General features: G+C 45.7%; 1 protein-coding gene and 1 long non-coding RNA gene across 2 annotated transcripts in view; one reads left to right on the plus strand and one right to left on the minus strand.

Annotated features, from left to right (window-relative positions):
• Positions 1–10597, plus strand: part of LOC135914179 (copper-transporting ATPase 2-like) — a 152230-nt gene extending 141633 nt beyond the window's left edge. Inside the window, exons 20-21 of the mRNA XM_070524259.1 lie at positions 7139–7241; positions 10044–10597. Coding sequence (XP_070380360.1) covers positions 7139–7241; positions 10044–10278 — 338 coding nt within the window. The 3' untranslated portion in view covers positions 10279–10597. The remainder of the gene's footprint in view (positions 1–7138; positions 7242–10043) is intronic.
• The window catches only part of LOC139049079 (uncharacterized), a 41042-nt gene extending 17577 nt beyond the window's left edge, over positions 1–23465 (minus strand). Inside the window, exon 1 of the long non-coding RNA XR_011508113.1 lies at positions 23338–23465. This is a non-coding gene — a long non-coding RNA (uncharacterized lncRNA). The remainder of the gene's footprint in view (positions 1–23337) is intronic.
• Positions 23466–24608: the final 1143 nt, after the last annotated feature.

The raw sequence follows: 24608 nt of genomic DNA on the forward strand, positions 1-24608 counted from the left end.
TCGCGCGTCGGCACCTCGGACGGCGCGAATAAGCACATCGAATGTCGACTCCTCGAGCCCGCGCGTAGGCATTTCGCGCGTCGGCACCTCGGACTGCGCGAATAATCGCATCGAGTGTCGACTCCTCGAGCCCGCGCGTCGGCACCTCGGACTGCGCGTATAAGTGCATCGAGTGTCGACTCCTCGAGCCCGCGTGTAGGCATTTCGCGCGTCGGCACCTCTGTCTGCGCGAATAAGCGCATCGAGTGTCGACTCCTCCAGCGCGCGGTTAGGAATTTCGCGCGTCGGCACCTCGGACGGCGCGAATAAGCACATCGAATGTCGACTCCTCGAGCCCGCGCGTAGGCATTTCGCGCGTCGGCACCTCGGACTGCGCGAATAATCGCATCGAGTGTCGACTCGTCGAGCCCGCGCGTCGGCACCTCGGATTGCGCGTATAAGTGCATCGAGTGTCGACTCCTCGAGCCCGCGCGTAGGCATTTCGCGCGTCGGCACCTCGGACTGCGCGAATAATCGCATCGAGTGTCGACTCCTCGAGCCCGCGCGTCGGCACCTCGGACTGCGCGTATAAGTGCATCGAGTGTCGACTCCTCGAGCCCGCGTGTAGGCATTTCGCGCGTCGGCACCTCGGACTGCGCGAATAATCGCATCGAGTGTCGACTCCTCGAGCCCGCGCGTCGGCACCTCGGACTGCGCGTATAAGTGCATCGAGTGTCGACTCCTCGAGCCCGCGTGTAGGCATTTCGCGCGTCGGCACCTCTGTCTGCGCGAATAAGCGCATCGAGTGTCGACTCCTCCAGCGCGCGGTTAGGAATTTCGCGCGTCGGCACCTCGGACGGCGCGAATAAGCACATCGAATGTCGACTCCTCGAGCCCGCGCGTAGGCATTTCGCGCGTCGGCACCTCGGACTGCGCGAATAATCGCATCGAGTGTCGACTCCTCGAGCCCGCGCGTCGGCACCTCGGATTGCGCGTATAAGTGCATCGAGTGTCGACTCCTCGAGCCCGCGCGTAGGCATTTCGCGCGTCGGCACCTCGGACTGCGCGAATAATCGCATCGAGTGTCGACTCCTCGAGCCCGCGCGTCGGCACCTCGGACTGCGCGTATAAGTGCATCGAGTGTCGACTCCTCGAGCCCGCGTGTAGGCATTTCGCGCGTCGGCACCTCGGACTGCGCGTATAAGTGCATCGAGTGTCGACTCCTCGAGCCCGCGTGTAGGCATTTCGCGCGTCGGCACCTCGGACTGCGCGTATAAGTGCATCGAGTGTCGACTCCTCGAGCCCACGTGTAGGCATTTCGCGCGTCGGCACCTCTGTCTGCGCGAATAAGCGCATCGAGTGTCGACTCCTCCAGCGCGCGGTTAGGAATTTCGCGCGTCGGCACCTCGGACGGCGCGAATAAGCACATCGAGTGTCGACTCCTCGAGCCCGCGTGTAGGCATTTCGCGCGTCGGCACCTCGGACTGCGCGTATAAGTGCATCGAGTGTCGACTCCTCGAGCCCGCGTGTAGGCATTTCGCGCGTCGGCACCTCGGACTGCGCGTATAAGTGCATCGAGTGTCGACTCCTCGAGCCCGCGTGTAGGCATTTCGCGCGTCGGCACCTCTGTCTGCGCGAATAAGCGCATCGAGTGTCGACTCCTCCAGCGCGCGGTTAGGAATTTCGCGCGTCGGCACCTCGGACGGCGCGAATAAGCACATCGAATGTCGACTCCTCGAGCCCGCGCGTAGGCATTTCGCGCGTCGGCACCTCGGACTGCGCGAATAATCGCATCGAGTGTCGACTCCTCGAGCCCGCGCGTCGGCACCTCGGATTGCGCGAATAAGCGCATCGAGTGTCGACTCCTCGAGCCCGCGTCCAGGCATTTCGCTCATTTAACACCCGATTTTATAAGCAGTTTTAGTATAGATGATGCTGTTGCATATTTTACGGCTTTTATTTGTGATGCTGCTGAAAAGTTTATCGCACAAACCAATGGTGGTTCACTTAAAAGACGTGTTCCCTGGTGGAATGAAGACTAGAGATGTGTGAAAGATGCAGAGTAAGGTATGGGGCATATTGCATAGATCGCCGAATACAGAAAATCTTTTTGAATTTAAACACATAAAATTGCAGGGAAGGCGGATACTATGTCAGCGAAGAGAGAAAGTTGGGAGAGGTTCCTTTCAGGTATAAGTTCATACACACAGGAGGCGAAAGTTTGGAATGGTGTAAAGAGGCTAAAGGGGCAGCAAATAAATCCGTTGCCTCTGGTGAACGATCAAGGGAATACCTTAGAAGAGCAGGCAGACTTTCTTGGGGAGCACTTTGAGTGTGTGTCGAACTCAATCCACTATTCTCAGTCCTTCCTTAAACACAAAGAAATAGAAGAATGTAAGCCAATCATACCTAAATGCAGACAGAATGAACGGTATAACCGGCCTTTCAGTATTGCTGAGTTGAGAGCTGCCTTGAACACATGCAAGAGCTCTGCACCAGGACCTGACAGAGTCATGTATGACATGATTGGAAACTTACATACTGACACACAAGTTACACTACTCGCACTTTTCAACACTATTTGGGCTGCAAGATATTTTCCATCCACATGAAAAGAAGCGATTGTGGTCCCTGTTCTGAGGCAGGGTAAACACCCTTCCTTGGCGGCAAGTTATCGTCCGATAACTCTTACAAATTGTCTGCGTAAGATTTTTGAAAAAATGATTAGTTGCAGACTCGTACATTTCCTTCAATTCAAAAATAAACTTGATCCTCATCAGTGTGGTTTCAGAGAAGGGTGGTCGACAACAGATCATCTTGTGCGCATTGAAGGTTATATCCGCAATTTATTTGTACATAAACAGTTTTTCTTATCAATATTCCTAGATATGGAGAAGGCGTATGACACAACGTGGCATTACAGGATCTTGCGAGACTTGTTGGGAATGGGCAAAAGTGGAAATATGCTGAAAATAATTGAAAGCTATTTGTCGAATCGTATCTTCCGCGTGAAAATCGGCAACATATTATCACGACCTTTTATACAAGAAACTGGTGTACCCCAGGGAGGCTTACTCAGTTGTACACTTTTTATCGTTAAGATGAACACACTTCATGCTTCACTACCACCGGCCATTTTTTATTCCGTCTAGACAATATACAAATAGGTTTCAAATCCTGCAACCTTACAGTGTGTGAGAGACAGGTACAGCAGAGCTTAAACAAAGTGTCCAAGTGGGCTGACCAAAATGGATTTAAAATCAATCCCCAAAAGACTTCTCGTATTCTCTTTACAAGAAAAAGAGGGCTGGTTCCAGATCCTTGTGTAGAACTGGGCAGACAACAAATTCCTGTCAACAAAGAGCACAAATTTCTAGGTGCTATACTTGACTCCAGGCTTACTTTCATTTCACACATAATATGGCTTAAAGCAAAATGTCTAAAAACAATAAACTTACTTAAAATCCTATCCCACACAACATGGGGTAGCGACAGGAAGTGTTTACTGAATCTTTACAAGAGCCTAGTTCGATCACGTTTAGTTTATGGTGCCGTAATATATCACTCTGCCGCACCGAGCGTGCTAACGATGTTAGACCCCGTTCATCATCTGTGTATCCGCCTGGCCACTGGCGCATTTAGAACAAGCCCTGTCGAAAGTCTATATGTATAGTCAGATGAGTGGTCACTCCAATTTCAGAGAACATACATCAGCTTCACCTATTTCATCTATTACCGCCCTGGGAGTGGCAGGTGATAGATTGTGATGTATCCTTTGTAGAGGTCGCAAAGCACACACCTGACCTCGAAATCGCTATGCATTTCCGTGAACTTAAATCGAAGTACTCCTGCTCCAAATTCTATGCAGACACGTCAAAATCACATGCTGGTGTATCTTATGCTCTTGTTGGTCCCTCTTTTTCTAAATCTGACGTATTGAACCTGCAAACAAGTATCTTTACTGCAGAAGCCTATGCAGTACTGTCTGCAGTAAAACATTTAAAGAAATTAAAACTTGACAGAGCAATTGTATTCACAGACTCGTTAAATCTTGTAAAAGCGTTAATTTCTTGACAGAAGCATACAAATCCTGTTTTCATTGAACTTTATTCACTCTTATGCAGTATTTATCTATCACATAGACATATAGTAATATGCTGGGTACCTGGCCATAGAGGTATCGAGGGTAATGTACTAGCTGATGAAATGGCCACATCACTCGCATCACTAGCTATTATTCCTACGGCTGTTGTCCCTGTCACAGATCTAAAGCCTTTTTTACGAAAGAAACTGCAAAAACACTGGCAACGCATGTGGAATGCAGAAATAAATAATAAGCTGCACGTTATAAAGCCACAGCTAGGTTTTTGGCCCTCCCCAACAAAATCATGGCGAACAGATGTCCTATTCTGTCGTCTCGGAATGGGCACACATTTGGTACCCACAATTTTCTGCTTACTGGAAATGAACCTCCAACGTGTGGTCGATATAGTGAGAGGCTGACCGTCCTCCACATCCTCTTGGAGTGTCGGAAAGCCAAATCTGAGAGAAAGAAACATTTTCCTCTTGCATATCATTATTGCGTCTCTCTTCACGCTGCTATGTTTCTTGGTAAAGAACCTTTTTTTAGCACCAAAGCAGTCCACAATTTCTTAAATGATGTTGTCCTACATGTTATAAGCCCATTAAATTTGTAGCGCATCCTCTTTCCAGAGGATGCCGCTGTGATAGTTGTTTTGTATAGCACATGCCTCCAGGCCCTTGTATCTCAAGGGCTGTAATGAGGCAGTGGTGCTCTAGTCAATTTTAGCATCTTACATATTTTGTATATCGTATCATTATTTTGCAATGCACCTTAATGCTTATAGTACACGTCATTTGTCATTGCCATAACCTTATTACACATATGCTTTATGCACTTTAGTGCGACCATTTTTAAGGCCCCTTTATAGCCACATCACATCAATTTCATAGAAGTCATAACTTCACTGCAAACTCATCAACACTGGCTTGGCGCTCTTTGGCCATACCTGGCCCTTGTGCCAATAAACACCACACATTCAATTCAATTCATCCTTAACTATAAACCATGGGAATGTGTGTGTTATGAAATTGTGCCACCTTTGTGGTAGTTCTGAGGTAAGATACTGTTGAATGTTGTTACTTCATTCTAGACAAAACATGATGGTGTTATTTGTAGATGCACTTAGTAATGATAAAAAAAGAATGAAAAAAAATCAATTAAAATTACTCTACATATATACAAGTTTTATACCTGTGTTCAAAGGTGAAGTACAACAGTATTCGACTTTGGCTGAATTGGTTATAAATGAGTACTGCATACTGTAGAAACACTTTTGGCGAAGCTGCTGGGCTGCAAATTTTTTAGTTTGAAAAATTAATGACCTTTACCCTTTAAGTGTCATGGATGCGCCCTACTCGGTTACAATTTTTTTTGTATAAAGTGCCAAGGACTCATGCATCTTGTCCACATGTTTGGGCACTCTTTCTAAGTTCCACTAAGTTCCATTTTGACATTCTGGCAAGTTCCCTCTTTGGCTGCAAAGGTGCCTACGGACTCCATTCATCCACCAGAGATTTTAAAAAGGGTGGATGCCAGTCACGTGTTGCTGCCCCCTCAAGCGTGCACATTCTTCAGAAGCAGGGCATACTCATCTGATGGCACAGCACTTTGTAAATTTTATCCCATCTACAGCAGGCAAAGAACATCCAACAAAGCGGTGCATTATCTGATGCAAAAGTCGAAGCAACATTGGCAATAAAGTCTGCAAAGTAACATGCTTCTTGTGTAAGGAGTGCAGTGTGAGACTTTGCCTCATATTGTGTTTTGAGATCTATCATACATAAAGCAACGTCCTAATGCTCCACAGCCACACTTCAAAAACCTTGACTTTTTTGCATTTGCAAGTCTTTCTGAACAAATGCTTGCTCTAAAATGTACCTGTAGCATCGAAGTGTTACGATGGAACTTGTATCAACTCTGACAATTCTATTCAATGTACGTAGTTCTTGTTCCATATTATTGGACACAACTTGTGAATTGACTACCCCCATGTTATACATATACAGGGTGTCCCATGGAACTTATGTCAAAATTTTAAAATGTGGGAGTGCCATGTATTTGTGCCAAACCAAGGTAATACTGTTTGTCATTGGTTGGAGCAAGTCAGATTTTTTTTTTGTATTTTGCGTAATTACCCAATTATTTATTATTAATTTTCTCAAATGTCATAATCACAGCAAAATTGTCAAGCAGAAAATTGTAGGCCATGAAAAATTCTTGATTCATCATTCTGTTGCTCAATACATGCTACATGAAAGTTTTCTCCAACTGTTAAAAAAAGCCTGCGAAACATGAAAGAGTCCTGCACAACAAGTCGCACGGCACTTTTTGCGTGCTTTTGCGGGATTCCTTAATGCTTGGAAAACATTTCATGTAGCACGCGTTAAGCAACAGAAAGGTGGATTGGGAATTTTTTATGATGGGCTAGAATTTTCTGATTGACAATTTTGCTCTGATTTTAATATTTGAGAAGTTAATCAATGAATAATAACTAATTATATAATCAGGTAAAATACAAAAATTGTCTGACTTGCTCCAAGTGACGGCAAACAGCATTACCTTGGTTCGGTCCAGCTACGTGGCACTTGCATATTTTTTAATTTTGGCGTGAGTTACGTGGGACACCCTGTACTTCGAAATGACACTTTCTGAATGCTTTATTTTTTTGCTGGCCCTTAAAGGGTTAAACAGCTTATTTGCAGATGATGCAGGTGGTAAGTTGATATGATACAGATCCTACAGAACTATGCATTCTGATCACGCTGTCATATCTGGGCAGTCTAGGTGCATCATTTGCTCATTGTCTGCCGGTTGAAACAGGCTCTGGTTCTCAATTATTCTGGATTGTGTGTCATTTCTGGCAAGCAGTAACACCAGCCTTTATTTTTAAGTTCAGTATGAAAAAACCTAATTTTTATCACCTTCTTGTGATGCATCCACTCATATTTCCTGCGTGAAATTTTGCACGAAGACTGCTCTTTATCTACGCTACCAGAAACTAGGCTTTTTATACAGTACGAAATTTTATTGCAGTTGGCCTTTAAAAGTATGTCTTGTTTCTTTTTTAATCACAAGGTGTCTTTATGCCATTGGGTGTTGCCTTGTTACCATGGATGGGAGCAGCTGCTATGGCCCTATCCTCTGTTTCAGTAGTCACATCGTCATTACTCCTGTACTTGTAAGTCCAACCTCTTTATGTGCTCTTGCTGTTTGAATTTAGTATTCATTGTGCATTATAAAGTGCACAACCTTGCTGAGAGTCAATGAAATCCATTAAATGCTCATGTTGTTGCATGTGAAAGCATTTTGTCAATGCATAAAGCAGTTGAACAGTACACTTAAAGGGAGGACAAAAATGAAAATTTTTTGAGGTCTTATATGGTAATTGAACACAGTGCATATAAAGGCACACATTATTGGTGGAAATGGGCAGAGAGTGGAGAAAAAAAGAATAGGATACCATTTTCTCCCCTTTCTTTCAATTCTCCTTATTTTCTTTTATCTTTTATGGAGGAACACAGCAGCTTCCCTTGCAGATGCCAGAAAAAAAAAAACTAATTTATAAACATTGGTCACGATGCTAGATTTCAGTTTATTTTTACCTACGGCAACAGTAAGAATGCTGTGATCATGCCCAGTCAGTTTGAGCAGGCGAAAATTCTGATGTCCCATGTCACTTTAAGAAAGCTCAGTAGGTGTTGCCATGAAAGAATGTAGAATTTAAGTAGAGAGCAGTAGATACACTCGCAGTAGGTCTCAAGAAAGCTGCATTGACTGAAAATTAAATGTGGCACTTCCAAAACTTGGAAATAAACTTGGAAATAATTTTGGGGGGATTTCTTGTCTTCCCAATTAACCCTTTGCTGGACAGGGGGTATACAAGTCCCACTTCCAGGGCAGCTTCACTGTACTGTAGCGGTGAAATATAACATCTATGATTTAAATTTTTTGTGTGGCTGTTTCTGAACCTTGTTTGAATGTTTTTTTTTGTTTTTGTTTTTAAATTTCACATTCATCAATAAGGCTGAAGAGATAACTGACTGATTTCTTTTTCGCTATGTTTTGTTTTGTTTGTTTCATCTTTTTGCACTAAAGTAAATATACTGCAAAAGCCCAAGCCCATTTTCACCCATATATATTCATTAAAAATATTGTAGGCTCCCATTAAGTGAAGATCTGTACAAAACTAAGAGTCTGCTATTCCTGGTGCACCCAAATATTCAGGACAAAAAATGGTAACTGAAACAGCATTACAACCAATAGGCAGTTGTGGAAAGAGACATTTATTGTATGTGCTATAGAGGATTGCTTTATGCATGCTATGAGCTTCTATTGAGAAGTTGTTGTTTTCTGGAACTCTGCAAACCTATGCACTGTCACAAATGCTGGCATTTCAGCTCACTTGCTCTAAAATTCTTCAGTGCCCTCATGTTGTTGGGAAAAAATGCACCAAAGTATTCAGGGCATTATGAGATGCATCATGAGTGAATACCGCTGGTTCTAGTGACCTTTAGGCAGTGTCCTCGCCTTACGTATCAGCTTGCAGAGGGTACCTCAAAGGCTTATTCAGTTATTGTTTCTGTGGTGTCAGTCCTGCAGGTTTCCACATAATCGTTGATGCTGCCATAGTTGTTTATGTCCATAATAACATTTGATTACATTATAGCTAGCAGAGTTGTCTCCTCCAAGTACTATACCAATACAACCGTCTTGCTAAGCCGAGCAACAGGTGTCAGTGGCGGTTGTCAAAGTTCAGCTTAACCGAATTTGTGGCTGGTGTTAAGTGGATTTTTTGGCATGGGGTTAATAGAAAACAAACAAAGTGTTTGCAAATTGTTTCTCATATCTAAAAATTTGACTCAACAGACTTTGTATTAATGAGAGTCTACTGTACTTGAAGACAGCAATTTAATAGGATGGTGCGCTTTTCTGATTTTGGGTGATGTCAAGAATCTCAATTTGCCATAGCCACTTATATTAATAATAGATTAACCATAGATTAACCATTAGCCTCACCAATGCATCACAGCATTGTATATGAGAATGCATAGTGTTTGAGACTTTCCAAAAGCCTCAGACTTTGTGGTAATGGGTAACCCTGATAGATAATGCTGGTATAAAAGATGCTCAGTAAATTTGATGAAAACATGATAAGCTTGCATGCGCATGCTGCTTGTATAGTTTACTAGTGTACACAGGCTGCTTCTGACCTTCTTTCAGGCAGCCATGATGAGGTAGAAGGGGGCAATGAGGATATGTGTGCCCTGCTTGATGAAAATGGCCTACGTTGCTAGTGTGACATATGATTCCTAGGTTTTTTTCTTCCAGTATACAAAAATGCTTCTAAGCTTTCAGGTTTTACTTTTTCTTTTTTTGAGCAATACCTTCATGTTTGGACGCCATCTACAGGAGAATGCTGATACCCTGCCAATCACCTGCACAACTTTATATGCCTTAATTTCTGTGTGGTTTATTATGCACAAACGAAATACAAGCAAACAAAATCGAATTAGAGCAATGATGTCATCAGATTTCCACTTGAAGTAGGGGACATACTAGTTAGTGCTCTTGGTTAGAACTTCAAAGTGGAGTACACTATGCTTTGAAAGTATTCATAGTAGGGTTTGCTATTCTTTGGGAGGGTGCTCATGTTTGTATTGTCCTGTTTGCATTTCATTTGTGCACAATATTTTGGTGTGTGTTTGTGTTGCATTTATATTTTGCTAATTCATTTCCATTTTTAAAAGATTCAGTGTTAGGACCTACTTTTGGTAGCAACATGAAGCAGCTAGACTTTCCTTTGGCAGTGTAAAATAATGCATGTGGATTGCGCACTGTTATATGGTTCAACTTTGGTTCATCTGCTTGTAGAAATATCTGCTGCCATTATAAACTAACTTAAATGCTCATAGATTTTGACATGTAGATGCTTCTTAGTGCATCTGCTAGCACTGTTCTTTTTTATATATGTAATGTGCAGGTATCAGAAGCCTGTTTTGGCTAAATCATATTGCCCAAGTGAGCCAGAAGAATCACAAAGGAAAGACATGAAGTTTGCTGAAGACATTGTGCATGGGGCAAAGCCTCTCAGTGCAAGTGTGGCCAAAAACGCCAATGTCCAAGGATCACCTCTGAGAGACTCATTTTTGCCAGAAGTCTGCATTCAGCAAGAACTTGAAGCATTGTGCAATGATAACATGCAGCAGTTACTTTGAATCCTGCTGGGCAAACCCTTCTTGTTTTATCTTTTTCCATTCCCCTTGCCCCCCCCTCTCCCCCCCGTGCCCTCTATCTAGTCCAGTGTGCTCTAAGAATTTCCTGCAGGGTTATGTGAATATACAAGCTTACCTGCTGTTGCTGCAGGATGGACATAAAATATCCAGTTTTGGCCAACTAATGTGAGAACTTAGCATGCATGACAGTTTGTTTACCTATGCTGGGTGCCATATCTTTCTTATTGCTCTGGCTTGACTACTTGCTACCAAAGTAGATTTTCATTGTATAAATAGCTGCCTTATTGCATCAGATCTTGAAGCAGAAGCTATGTGAGAAATGTTGGCTGAACATATCTGTGGCGCTAGTTTCACCATTTTTAAAGAGGCTTAATAGATTTGTATTTGGGCAAAAAGTTAATTTAGTGAAAAACAATGTGCTTATGTTTAGCCAGTTCAGCTTTGTACAAGGTTTGTTCCAAACGATCAGGCAGTATGTCTAAAAAAGATTATTTCACAAACTTTAGATACATCAATGTAACTACACAGTAATGTGTTTCACTTTCAAAATACTCCCCATTAGACACAAGACACTGGTTCCGCCTCTACTTCTATTGCTGAAAGCACCCTTAGAAGTCCTTGTCTATTGAGTGCTTCAGCAGCGATGTCGTGGCTTTTTCAGTTGATGTCACATCTCCAAAATACCCCCTTGGAGCACCAGTTTTGCATTTCGAGAAAAAAAAAGAAAAGTTGGAAGGTGGCTAATTCCAGTGAGTAGGGAGGGTGTTGCAGTAAGTGATGGAATCATGTACCAAAAACTCGCGCATGCTCAATGCAGAGTGCGCAGGGGCATTATCGTGGTGCAAAATCCAATGCACTTCTTCAATAAATTTGGTTGCACTCAGTGCACATGATCTTACAGATGCTTCAGGACCTCTGTGTAGAAAGTTGAATTGACGGGATATAAATTCATGGTGAGAAATTCTATGGCAGTCAAGAAACATGATCAACATGACTTCAACTTTTTCTTTGTTCATCCATGCATTCTTTTGGCCTTGGCTCATCTTTCTTTATCCATTTCTTGCTCTGCGACTTCAGCTTGATCTCATATTCATAAATTCAAGTTTCATTGCCAGTGACGACCCTTCGCAAAAATTTATTGCTGTCATATGAAGTTTTACAATAAATGCAACATTCATTTTGTCGAAACTTTTGCTCAGGAGTGAGTAGTTTCGGCATCGTCTTGGTGGAAACCTTCTTCATTTACAAGTTTTTAGTCAAAATCCGGTGGACAGATGCTTTTCCTATATCAAGTGCCTCTGATATCATCATAACAGTCATTCAGTGGGCTCTGACCACAATAAAATGCGTACAATAGTTGCTTTCATTTGCACACGAGGTGGAGGTGCTTTCAGATTTTGCATTGTTCTTGGGGACTTCACGACCATTGCGAAAATGCTGGACCCACTCGCACACAGTTCTTTCCTTTAGGGCGTCATTTCCATAGGTCTTTTGCAGCACTTCATTAAGTTCTGCACCTATCTTGCCTAGTTTCGCAGGAAATTTCATATTGATAGTTTGTTTCATCTGTTTGTCAATTTTCATTTCGACAAAGACTAAAGATGGTTTGGACAAAAAGTGCCAATAAAATTCTGCTTTGTCGTACAGCAGTCCGGCTGGGCTCGTACTAGAGGTCAACCAGGTTCTTTTGAGTGGAGAAAGTGGAGCCGCTACACTCTCTCTCACTTTCTTGCTGACTCACTGCATGAACTTTTGGGACATACTTTTTATGGTGTATTTGATACAGATATTAAGACAAGCTAGTGTGGAGTGATATTGTTGTGGTGGCGCTTCCTATTTACCCTCTAATGGAGTACTGCAAAGCAATGTGAGCAGATTGACAATGATGAAGTAGTTAACCAAAGGAGCTACTTCTGAGCGATATGCTGCTAGTATGAAGGGATGTCCCATCCTGCATCAACATAAATTAAGTGTGTGTGTTTATAAAAGCAGTGTTTATGCTGATATTTCATTTGCGTTGTTGACTTTCTGGTAGTGCATTGCTGAGCCGAATGAAGGTGAACTTGTAGCCTTTCTCAGAAGAAGTCTTGTGACAATCTTTTATTGTTTTGTTCATTTTTCTTATTTTAAGCATTAAGTTTTGTATTTAATCATCCGTCATGTACTGAACTTTACTGTGACCTTTATATAGTACTTACTTTGGCAATTTTGAATAGTTTTTCTTACTTTGCCAATGTCTCATTTGTGTTCATATCGCACATGGAGATTACATTTTGTGGTTTATTCTGCACGGTATCACATTTGACATTGGTACTTCTCTAGGAGTAGATATTAAAAAGGACGGGGATGCATAGCATGAGGTCGGCTATGCGAAGCCAGCTCAGCCTGCAATTATCTATCATTTTCAGAGAATATAAGGTAGGTACGTGTAGGAACCACCTGATAGCCCGACATATCCCAAAAATATGCATGTTTAAACCAAGCCAAATAAAAATCACTACCCAAGCACTTTGTACAGATGGTTAACCAACGAAGCTGAAACATGTGGCCCTAGTGTTTATCACTTAGTTAATCCCAATGGTTCATTAAACGATGACTTGGTAGGCAGCCGGATCCTTGGTATGCAGTTGCTGCTTGTGCTCGGCTGCACGAGCCTGTTCTTGTGCCTGGGCTGCAGCGTCGGCACAGCCCAGACGAGCTCGTTTGTGGTTCTGCTCACAGCATTGCTGATCGAAAGCTGTGCTCCTTAGGAGTACGTATGATGTGTAGCCTACCCATTTTGGAGCCGGAGACAAACTGCTGCGCACACGCTCGGCTGTGACGGAGAACAACGACGTCACTACTGGCGCAGCTAGTCCAACACCACCTAGATAGTACAAGGCACTTCAATCCATGATGCCATGTTAGCTGGCCTGACTGCCATTAGCGGCGAGAATTAGGAGTGGCGCCCTCTCGCGAGTGACGTCACGGCCAGGACGCCGCTCGCTCCGGCTTGCTCGGCTGCCGCGCGCGCTCGTTCCCTTCGTGTATGCTTGGGGTACAGGTGGCTCGAGCCGTACGTATTGAAGGATACGTCGGCTTCTTTCAGCTGCCATGCCTTAACCACAGTTTCTTCTTCAAAAGCGTGTGAGTCGAGAAACTTTGCGACTTGGATATCGCAAGCTATGTAGCGTTAAAGAGGTCTACTGGTTTTGCAATGCATATATGCGCCGTGTCTATCGGTAAATTTTGCGTAAAAAGAATGTCTGCAAATTCAACACGCGAAGTTGTGTATGATGCCTCGCTAAACACTTAGCATTCCCTTAGTATTTAGCTATGAGAGACATTGCATTTTACATGGAAGAAAAATCTTGGTAATTGGCGTCAGCATGTTATCCGATGTTAGAAAGACACTGCCCAGCGAAGCTGTCATCATGATTCTTATTACTCTGGTGTGTTGTTCTATTCAGATATGGTCATTCATTAATGCGTAAACAAATAGTTAGGCGCGCATTTCTTATGAAAAAGTTTGCTGCTACTTTTATCCCCTCTGAAACAGGCCTCCAAAAAACGAATTGCTCATGGCTGCTAACACGACGGCACGTCATGTAGAGTATTTACATAGTTAATTCACAAACACCATAGTAGCAATCACCTGAGAGAAAAGTTTCGTTGTTAAGATCGAGAGCCAATCAATTGAAAGTGATGAAATGTTTCATAGTGGTCATAGTGGCCTTTATCGACAACATGCCACACCCCTGATCCCGTAACGGTAGCAATCGACTGTCGGTACGGCGAGACACGCTAGTGTTTACGAAACCCGTCGGTTCACTACAACTTCGAATTGAAACCATAAAGCATTTTTTTACAGCGCCAACTGGAATGGCTAAAGTATACTCGAGCTACTATAGCGCAGCTTAGGTTGCCTAGAAAAGGAAAATTCAAGCACCTTCTATCTCACCATGTCTCGATCCAGCGTTCTTTAATTATACGAACGGATAACTATTCGCTTCGTCGGTACATAAAAGAAAACCTTGCCCAACTGTAGGCTAAATAAAGTTTGCTTCAATCCAATCGCAAACATTCATAAAGAAAGCACCACGAGCCTTGCATATACTTTCACTTGATTTCTGACCCTCCACCGGGGAATTTCGATGTCTTCAATATGTCCCATACTACGAATGATTGACGCTTCGACTTCTTTCTGGCTACAGCCATGCGGTCCACCAGGCATACTTCACTAAAAAAATTGGGCCGAGCAGCCTGGGTCAGTTCGCCAACCAGATTCGTCATGTATATTCTTCAAGCAACAATCACCACTAAATTTCTCAAGTGAGTTGAATGTGTAGCACGGAAAAGGGAATATATATTGGTACATTCCTATTTGTATTCTGTAAATAGCTGCAAGCCTTCATTAACTTTACTTCAAACTACCTCCACTTAAAATAACCACGTGAAGAACCGCCTAATCTTGACAAGCAGTTAAAGAAGCAAGTTGTGCTTGTGGAATCTAAACTCCAGTATTAGTTGAGTTCCCGTCTTACTGCCGAGCGTTTCTGTGACGAAATGCAAAAATTCGGTATTATACCATGAACTACTCGTCGTGAGCAAACCTGTTTTAGCGGATTAAAATCAACGTAACTGTTGTAGAAGTCATATATGGCCATCGTTTGTGACATACTTGTTGCACTGCGGCAGGTGTGGTATCAAAACTTGATTCCTATATGCGCTGTGTTTTCGCGATTGCCCATCCGCGCATGAAAAACTCGCAATGGGCTGGTCTGCGCTCCTTCGGCTGGCAGTGTAGCGTTGCCTTTGAGAGCTGCATTGCTGTCTAAGAAATTAGCTCTTTGAATAAATGCTCGCAAAGGAAGGCGCCGTAAAAATATTGTTACGTAGGATGACGCAGACGAAAAGCTATGTACAAATATATTTACAAGGAAAATACGCTGCGCTAGGCCAAGAGGCAACAGCCCGCGCTAGCATCTAATCGTCGTCGTCGTCTTCACACTGCTGGCCTTTCGTGATCGCACATATTGTGCCGTAGCACTACCCCCGGCTGCAAAAGCGCCGTCCCGGAGCGACTAAAGATCGGACTCGGAAGCAGTGTAGTAGGCCTTGAGCCTACTGACGTGTACGACATCACTAGATGCCACAGGAGAGGACGAGGTTGAGCCCACAGGAGCAATTTCGTAAGTCAGAGGTGTCACCTGGCGCAGCACGCGGTAGGGCCCTGTGTATCGCGAAAGAAGCTTCTCTGAAAGTCCGACGTGACGAGAGGGCGACCACAGGAGCACGAGCGCACCAGGTGAAAACTGTACGTCACGATGGCGGGCGTTGTACTGACGCTGCTGAGTGGTCTGTGAGGCCGTAAGTCGAGCACGGGCAAGCTGGCGTGCATGGTCGGCGAGGGCGATGGCGTCGCGAGCATACTCGCTTGTTGAGACCGCAGCAGGAGGAAGTGCCGTGTCTAGGGGCAAGGTAGGTTCGCGACCGTACAGGAGATAAAAGGGAGAAAATCCGGCGGTGTCGTGCCGGGAAGAATTGTACGCAAATGTTACGTAAGGAAGGGCAGTGTCCCAGTCATGGTGGTCCTTGGAAACGTACTTGGCCAGCATATCGGTAAGAGTACGGTTTAACCGCTCTGTCAGGCCATTGGTTTGAGGATGGTATGAAGTAGTCAGTTTGTGTTGAATGGAGCAGGAACGCACAATGTCAGCGATAACTTTCGAGAGGAAGTTTCGACCACGGTCAGTAAGCAGCTGTCGCGGGGCGCCATGAAGCAAGATAATGTCACGCAAGAGAAAGTCCGCGACGTCAGTGGCGCAGCTGGTAGGGAGAGCCCGAGTGATAGCGTATCGGGTGGCGTAATCAGTCGCGACGGCTACCCATTTGCTCCCAGAGGATGACGTGGGAAAGGGACCGAGCAGGTCTAATCCAACACGAAAGAACGGTTCCACAGGGACGGAGATCGGCTGGAGATGACCGGCAGGTAGCACCTGAGGTGTCTTCCGACGCTGGCAGGGATCACAGGCAGCGACATAGCGTCGAACGGAGCGAGCGAGACCAAGCCAATAGAAGCGGCGGCGGACGCGGTCGTACGTGCGGGTTACCCCAAGATGTCCTGCAGTGGGTGCGTCATGCATCTCAAAGAGCACAGTCTGTCGTAGATGTTTTGGCACGACAAGAAGAAGATCAGGGCCATCAGGGAGGAAGCTCCTTCGGTACAGAATGCCGCCCTGGAGGACATATCGGCGAACGGATGCGTCGGTAGGTGTAGAGCGCAGACGCTCGATGAGTACTCGCAGCGATAGGTCGCGGTACTGCTCATCGGCGATGTTAGCGAAGGCAGACACAGAGAAAATGCCGTCGGCGGTACTACTGTCGGCGTCGTCAGGCTCGTCTACCGGGTAGCGAGACAGGCAGTCAGCGTCCTTGTGTAGTCGGCCAGATTTGTAGGTGACAGAGAACGAATATTCTTGGAGGCGTAAGGCCCAGCGACCAAGTCTTCCTGAAGGGTCTTTCAATGAGCATAACCAACAAAGCGCGTGATGGTCTGTGACAACGGAAAAGGATCGGCCATATAAGTATGGGCGGAATTTCGCAACCGCCCAAACTAGGGCCAGACACTCACGCTCAGTGATGGAATAGTTGCGCTCCGCGGGTGTGAGGAGCCTGCTGGCGTAAGCGATAACACGGTCGTGGCCACGCTGGCGTTGTGCTAGTACTGCTCCAATTCCGTGACCGCTGGCATCAGTACGGACTTCGGTGGGCGCAGAAGGATCGAAATGGGCCAGAACGGGAGGCGTTGTGAGAATGTCGATTAGATGAGAGAATGCAGAGGCCTCGTTATCGCCCCACTGGAAAGGAGAGTCTTTTTTCAAAAGGTCGGTCAGTGGTCGTGCTATGGCGGCGAAATTCCTCACGAAACGGCGGAAGTACGAACAAAGGCCGATGAAGCTGCGCACATCCTTGACACACGTCGGAACAGGGAAGTGCGTAACAGCATGGATCTTGCCTGGGTCCGGTTGCACTCCGTTCGCGTCAACGAGATGTCCAAGGACGGTAATCTGGCGACGGCCGAATTGGCACTTCGATGCGTTGAGTTGCAGACCGGCTCGCCGAAAGACGTCCAGGACTGCTGAGAGGCGCTCGAGGTGCGTAGCGAACGTTGGGGAGAATACGATAACGTCGTCCAAGTAGCACAAGCACGTGGACCATTTGAAACCGTGAAGAAGGGAGTCCATCATGCGTTCAAAAGTGGCAGGAGCGTTACATAGGCCGAACGGCATCACCTTGAATTGATAAAGACCGTCGGGTGTCGCAAAGGCAGTCTTCTCGCGGTCGAGATCGTCCACGGCAATCTGCCAATAGCCGGAGCGAAGGTCAATAGAGGAGAAATAGCGAGCACCGTAGAGGCAGTCAAGGGCGTCATCAATCCGAGGTAGGGGGTACACGTCCTTTTTGGTAACCCTGTTAAGGTGCCGATAATCCACGCAAAAGCGCCATGAGCCATCCTTCTTTTTTACCAGCACAACTGGTGACGCCCAAGGACTACATGACGGTTCAATAATGTTCTTGGCAAGCATTTTGCGAACTTCTGCGTGTATAACTTGACGCTCAGCTGGTGACACTCGATACGGGCGGCGATGAATAGGAGGGGCATCGCCGGTATTAATGCGATGTTTGACAGCTGTAGTTAGGGCTAAAGGACGATCGTTAAAGTCAAAAATATCGTGGTGGGAAAACAGAACGCGGTAGAGTTCACGAGCGTGCTCGGAGGGCAAGTCGGGGGCAATCATTTTCCGTAAGTCAGCGAAGGAACAATTTGGCGACTGCGATGGTAGAGAAGTATCGGATGAAGTGTCGTCTACTGCAATGGATGCTGAGTGATCCTCGAATGAACAAAGCTGGGCCAAAGACATCCCACGTGGCAGCACTTGTGTCGTCAAGCCAAAGTTGACCACTGGCAGGCAGACGCAATTCGCCGTAATAGATAAAACTGTATGGGGTACTGTGATCCCGTGTGTAAGGAGGATGTCTTGCATAGGAGCCGCGATGTAGTGACCGTCGGGGACTGGTGGGGATGACACTAGGGCAACGTAGGTCAGTGCCGAAGGTGGCAAGCGAACGAAGTCGGCGGAACTGAGGCGACTGGGGTGTGGTTCAGTAGGATCCAGAACAGGCAGGTCAAGGCGGAGAGTACTGGCGGAACAATCGATGAGAGCAGAATGTGCGGAGAGGAAGTCTAAGCCGAGGATGATGTCATGGGGACAGTGCCCGGGCGATGACTGTGAATAGCACGATTGTTGAGCGATCGGCGAAGGAGACGCGGGCGGTACACATACCAATGACGGGGGCTGTTCCGCCATCGGCGACACGGACAACAGGCGTCGTGGCGGGCGTGATAATTTTCTTGAGCCGTACGAAGGTCAGCGCTCATTACGGACAAATGCGCCCCAGTGTCTATGAGAGCAGACACGGAAACACCGTCGACGTGCACGTCAAGAAGGTTCAGATGAGTGGGCAAAGTCAGTAGAGGATTTGGCGGCGTAGGGAGCAATGCAGCGTCACCTCGAGGCGCTGCATCGTCTAGTTTTCCGGCTGGGAGCGGCGCCCGAAGGGAGTGGGCGAATAGGAGCGACGGGGCTGGGGAGAGCGAGATTGTCGTCGTTGGGGCGAAGGCGAACGAGAATAGGGGCGGTTCGTTAACAGGAGAATCAGTGGCGGCAGTATCGGAGCGTGCGGCATAGGGACGAGAAGGGCCACCTGAGGGGCGAGAGTAGGCAGTATAAGTAGACCGGATCGGGGAACTCCAGCGACTACGACAGTGCCGAGAAATGTGCCCGATTCGATGGCAGTGGAAACAAATAGGCTTGTCGTCAGCAGTGCGCCACTCAGATGGGTCGCGGAAACGTGGTGGGTAAGAAGATGCGGGACGGGGCGAAATCGAAGAAGCCGGGCGGGTATCAGGGCGATGGGCCGGGCGGGCATCAGGGCGATGGGCCGAGCAGACGGTGTGAAGACCCATGTTTTCAAACTCCTGGCGGACAACTGCCTGGATCAGTGAGACCGTGACTGCAGATGTGTTGGTGGGACTGGAGTCGAAGGCAGCCGGATAGGCGGCCTCGATCTCACGCCGGACGATCCTGGTAACATCGGCAGTATTGTTGGGACGAGGAGCGTCGGCACAGGAAGATGTCGCTGGGGTGTTGGGCAGACGGGCAAACTGCTGGTCAATACGTCGGCTTTTGGCTAGTTCCAGGCGGCGGCACTCTTTTATAACAGCATCCACCGTGGCTACGTTGTTGCAAACGAGCAAGTTGAAGGCGTCATCGGCAATGCCTTTGAGGATGTGGGAAACCTTGTCGGAATCAGTCATGTGGGTGTCAACTTTGCGGCACAGAGCCAAGACGGCCTGAATGTACGTGACATAGGGCTCTGTTGATGTCTGCACACGGCCGGAAAGCGCCTTCTGCGCGGCCAGTTTTTGACCGTAGGGGTTGCCGAACAAGTCTCGAAGCTGTGTCTTAAGTGAATCCCAACTGGTGAGCTCATCTTCGTGCGTGCGATACCAAACTCGAGGTGTGCCACCGAGGTAAAAGACTACGTTGGCGAGCATAATAGTAGGGTCCCACCGGTTATTGCGGCTGACGTGTGCATAGAGGCTGATCCAGTCATCGACGTCTTCCCCATCGTGGCCCGAGAATACGCCAGGATCACGGGTAGCGGGGAGAGTGATGTAGGTCGTCGAAGGGGCAGCAGGTGTCGGAGCCGGCGGAGTCGGGTTGTCGTCGCCGGGAGCCATGAAGGAAGGCTCGACGTACCGTCCACTGCGAAGCTCCGTGACGAGGTACAGGGAACGTCCACCTCCACCAGATATGTTACGTAGGATGACGCAGACGAAAAGCTATGTACAAATATATTTACAAGGAAAATACGCTGCGCTAGGCCAAGAGGCAACAGCCCGCGCTAGCATCTAATCGTCGTCGTCGTCTTCACACTGCTGGCCTTTCGTGATCGCACATATTGTGCCGTAGCAATATATTGGAGACGACCGCCATAAGTATACAAGCAGAGAAAACGAGGGCGAACAAACGAAAACACCGCAGAAAGCGCCCGGACAACGCCCGAACTGTAGCAGACGACAGGCGCGAGTCCTTGCCCTGACGTCACGCGAGCGGCGCTCGCAGCGCGCCTGTAGTTCGTTCTCGGGGCTAATAAAATATAGTGGGGATGCTCCCGAGTAGGCAACAGTAATTTTGACGTCGCCACTTTCATCATGCTAGCCTTGTCAACGGAAATTTCAGGCCAAGTAGCATGACGTCATGGATCGGAGTAAACAGGCCGCGTGCTATCTAGGTGGTGTTGATTAATTTTGCACCTCTCTTTCCCCCCCTCTCCTTTTTTCACGCATGTGCATGTGGTTGCACCGGAGGAGTTTTCAGCATACAGGCGACTGACAGACGAACAAATCAGCTAGCCATATACAGCTTCGCTGTAAAACAACTATCACGTGCAAGCACATTCACGTGATCACTTGAGTGAATTCACATCATCGAATAAGTGCAATCAACGATCTGAGTGGGCCTGTGCAGCCAGTGACCCTATGCAGTTCATGGAAGAGCTCCACTGCTTATTATGGTATGTGTGACTTGCCTGCTGTGAGCAAAATAAAATAATGAGCACATAAAGCGAGGGAGTCCCACATATAGAAAGCAACACAAATCCTCTCTTCTGGCTGAATTCTCTTTTTGATTCCCAGGTTTGTAAATTGCAGATATTTAGCATTTTAACCAGATAAACCAGGGAAGTTGTAGTGCTTCATATGTTCTCATGCAAAACAAACTGCAAAATTCTTCGTTCCAGTAAGAGTTTACTGCTAACGAGTTGCCAAAATAAATATGCAAATGATAGATCAATTTGGTGGCATTTTTAACAGATGAAATTCTGCACATATATATGCTGCAGAACTTCTGTCCTACATTTCCGGTTTATAAAATTTTTTTCGTAATGTGTTCATACTCTGAAACCCCATTTAAGTCACATCTTTTAGTGCTCTGCTTCCTGCATTACCTTTATTCAAAATCTACTCTATTATTTTTTCGTGTGTTCGGTTCCCCAAAATTTATAACATTTTGTTGCATGTAAATGCTTGCGAACTTAGGTCACAGTTAGCTCTACAAGGCCAGAAGATCATGTAATTGCTACAGTTTATTCAGTTTACCAAATTCAAAGAACAGGGACTTTGGACAATTGTTGTATTTCAATCTCTTTAACTTAGAATAAAGTGAGCAAGTATTATCTTTATGACCATGTCTTGGGCATTCTTGACTTATCAAGGGTCAGTGAAATAGCGACTTGAACAACTTATTTATTTTTCAATAATTGTTAAAGATGTTCGTAAATTCTCAAAGCTTTTCTGATATGTTCTTATTGATATCTTAAAACAATTTCTTGTTGTTCATGTGCACTACTTGCAAAGCAGCTTTTTTTACCTGTCTGAAGTGAGAATTGCTCTGTGGTATCATCCGATGAATGTAAGATGGCTTTCTTTTACAGCTCTCTTCTAAGATAGAGAAAAAGAAATAAACTGCGTGTTCAAATATGTAAGCCAACCAAAAAATGAAGTAAAAATATAAATGTTTGAAATCACAAACACACTTTCTTCCAATTTCAGTGCTAGACATAAGCCGCGGCTTACTTTTCTCACATGATCACTCTTATTCCTTGTTATCATCTTTGAATATATTATTGCCTGTTTGTGCCAGTACATTGTCTTCAGTTTTTGACTAATATGTTCAAAATACAGCACTTAAGAGGAACAGGGCATTAATTGGAATGCCTTCCAATCTGGATAAAGTGTAGTTAGCCAAATGCAGTAGTGAGACAAATCTAATCTGTGCATTTGGGGTTAGCTCTTGGATCCTTTTGGTGAGCTTGGCTGTATAGTAATGCTGACTGCCCTTAAAGGGACCCTGAAACTATTTGGACGATATTGTACAAACATACTGAATCGTTAGAGTAGGTCATTTTGATCATTAATTGACGCATCTTAAGTGCTCCGCGTAAAGCGTGTAATTACAAGGTTTTAAGAATGTACATCGCTGCCGATCGCAGCACACTGCTCGGCGGAATTTTCAGCCTCCCCTACCCATATGATGTAAATCACCCACGTGACGTCATTAGGGCGAGCTATCTGAATGGCTGCCCAGGGCGTGTCATCGGTAATTTTTCCACCTTTATGGCGAACAAATAACGATAGTAATAGTTGGAATGTTAGTTAATTTGTTTCTATAAAAAGAACGTATAACAGAAAGAATGTACAAGAACAATTTATCACTACACTTGAGCACTTGCAGCACACAGCAAGCCTTGTCTGCTTGCGTTACGACGTACTCCAGTTTGACCAGAGCTCCGCGGTCAGAGTCTGTCTCAGTCTTTTCACGAGCACTATGATTGGACTTTGTAGCGTTGTGGACTGCAAACGTAGCGACTGGCAATATGTCAAGCTGCGACATCGTGTCCCTCTGCAAGGCAGCAGACGAGCGAACTGGCTGCTGCGCATCGGACTGCCGCTATCCGATCAGCGCCAAGATTTGCGCGTTTGCGCCCGTCACTTTACACCAGAAAATTACTAACGCAACAGGGTTTCGCGAGTCCGGTATTCGGCTAAACGAAAGCGCATGGAGACAGGGCCTGGCCGTTTGACCGTGCCGTTTCACAGGATGAGCAGAAGTGCAAACGGGAATGGTCTGCACGGTGCAGCCACCTGGTGGCACAGTGCTCAACCAAACACAGTAGCAGTAACAAAATGGATTCTTTGCTGCTGGTCTAAATTTTTCGCCTGAGTGTAATCGTTAACACGTTGTTTTTGTAAATGCTTAAAATGTTTTACACTTGGTTAGAGCAATATTAGCGCTTTGTTTGGCTGGTTAAGCGCTGCGCCAACAAGTGGCTGAACCGTACAGACCGATCAGGCCGCTCACGTACGTTTACGCTAAAGTTTCTTTATCACCTTGAGTTTATGCCTCCAGCCATCTGCCGAAATGCCCATCTTACCTGTAGTTACCGGAATACCAGACACGTTCGGCGCTTCGACACACTGCTCGCAACGCATGCTGCTTTGAAAGCTCTCGCTTGGGGTCGACTGCCAAGCAGCTGGCGGAGAGTTTGGAGAGGCTTCGTGCGCTCGCTCCTAGAGAACCGGAAGTCGACGGCACGACGTGCCATCATGATGCAGAGCCAGTGAAGGCGGAGCTTAGCCCCGATAACAACAGAAAGCTGAGCTAGTTGGTAATGATCCATTATGCAAAAAAAAATCTGTGCTACTGCGTGTTACTGTGTTACTGCTACTTAGCCCCGATCACTTGGCGAATGAGTTGAGAAAATGCATGACTGTGGAGGAGGGCAACTTGTAATCGTCCGTAACTCTCTTCATATGAGACGTTTCACACAAATTGTGGTGCGGATGATTAACTTTAGCTGTACCCGACGCGTCTACAAAATTTTTCTGAAATGAGCAGTAGCTGCTGTTAATTTTCTAGTTTGGCGATGTTCGAAAAAGCCGGTGGCATCTCGTTCATGGGACACACATTGTTGAACCTAAGTCGACCTATGAGTTTCATATTAATTGCGCAACCTCTTCAGGCACCAATAAATTTTGACTTGAAAATTTAATTTTGCCATATTTCTCCCATCTTCAGAATCATCAAAAGTGTACAGCTGCAGAACAAATTTATTTCATGTGACGCATACATGAAAAGCATCTATCCAGCTACTTGAAAATGTGCCTGATGTGAAACATTGTGAAAAAACAAAACAAAAGTGAATTCACTACATGACGACATAATGACACCGAGGGCAGACACCCGACCATTAACCTTTGAACTAGTTTTACTAAAACACTTTACACAAATGATTCAAACGTTCAGCACAGATCCAATCAGAAGTTTGTCAAGATATACGGGACACATTTCGTACATAATGATTCATCAGGTCTTTTGCTCTTGATGTACTATCATGGCATGCGCAATTGTGCATGCAGTGCCTGAAGGGATTAAAGGGATGCTAAAGGCAAACATTGAACCAATCTCCAATGTTAGATTACCTTTCTGGTAACTTTGCAAGATTTTTGTTATGCCAAAAGATGACTCTGTTACAGAGAAAAGTGTGATTGAAGAGACTGTGCAAATCTTCAGCAATCCAAATTAGCTGCAATGAAAGGAGCGAATTACATAGAAAAACCTAAAAATTAAGCTGCTCTGGCAGTCTCGGAGGTTGTGCTGTACCGTGGACTGCTATCGTTGAATAAGAAACCTGCCTACAGAGGG

The sequence above is a fragment of the Dermacentor albipictus genome, chromosome 1 (assembly GCF_038994185.2).
Source record: "Dermacentor albipictus isolate Rhodes 1998 colony chromosome 1, USDA_Dalb.pri_finalv2, whole genome shotgun sequence".
Lineage (NCBI taxonomy): Eukaryota > Metazoa > Arthropoda > Arachnida > Ixodida > Ixodidae > Dermacentor > Dermacentor albipictus.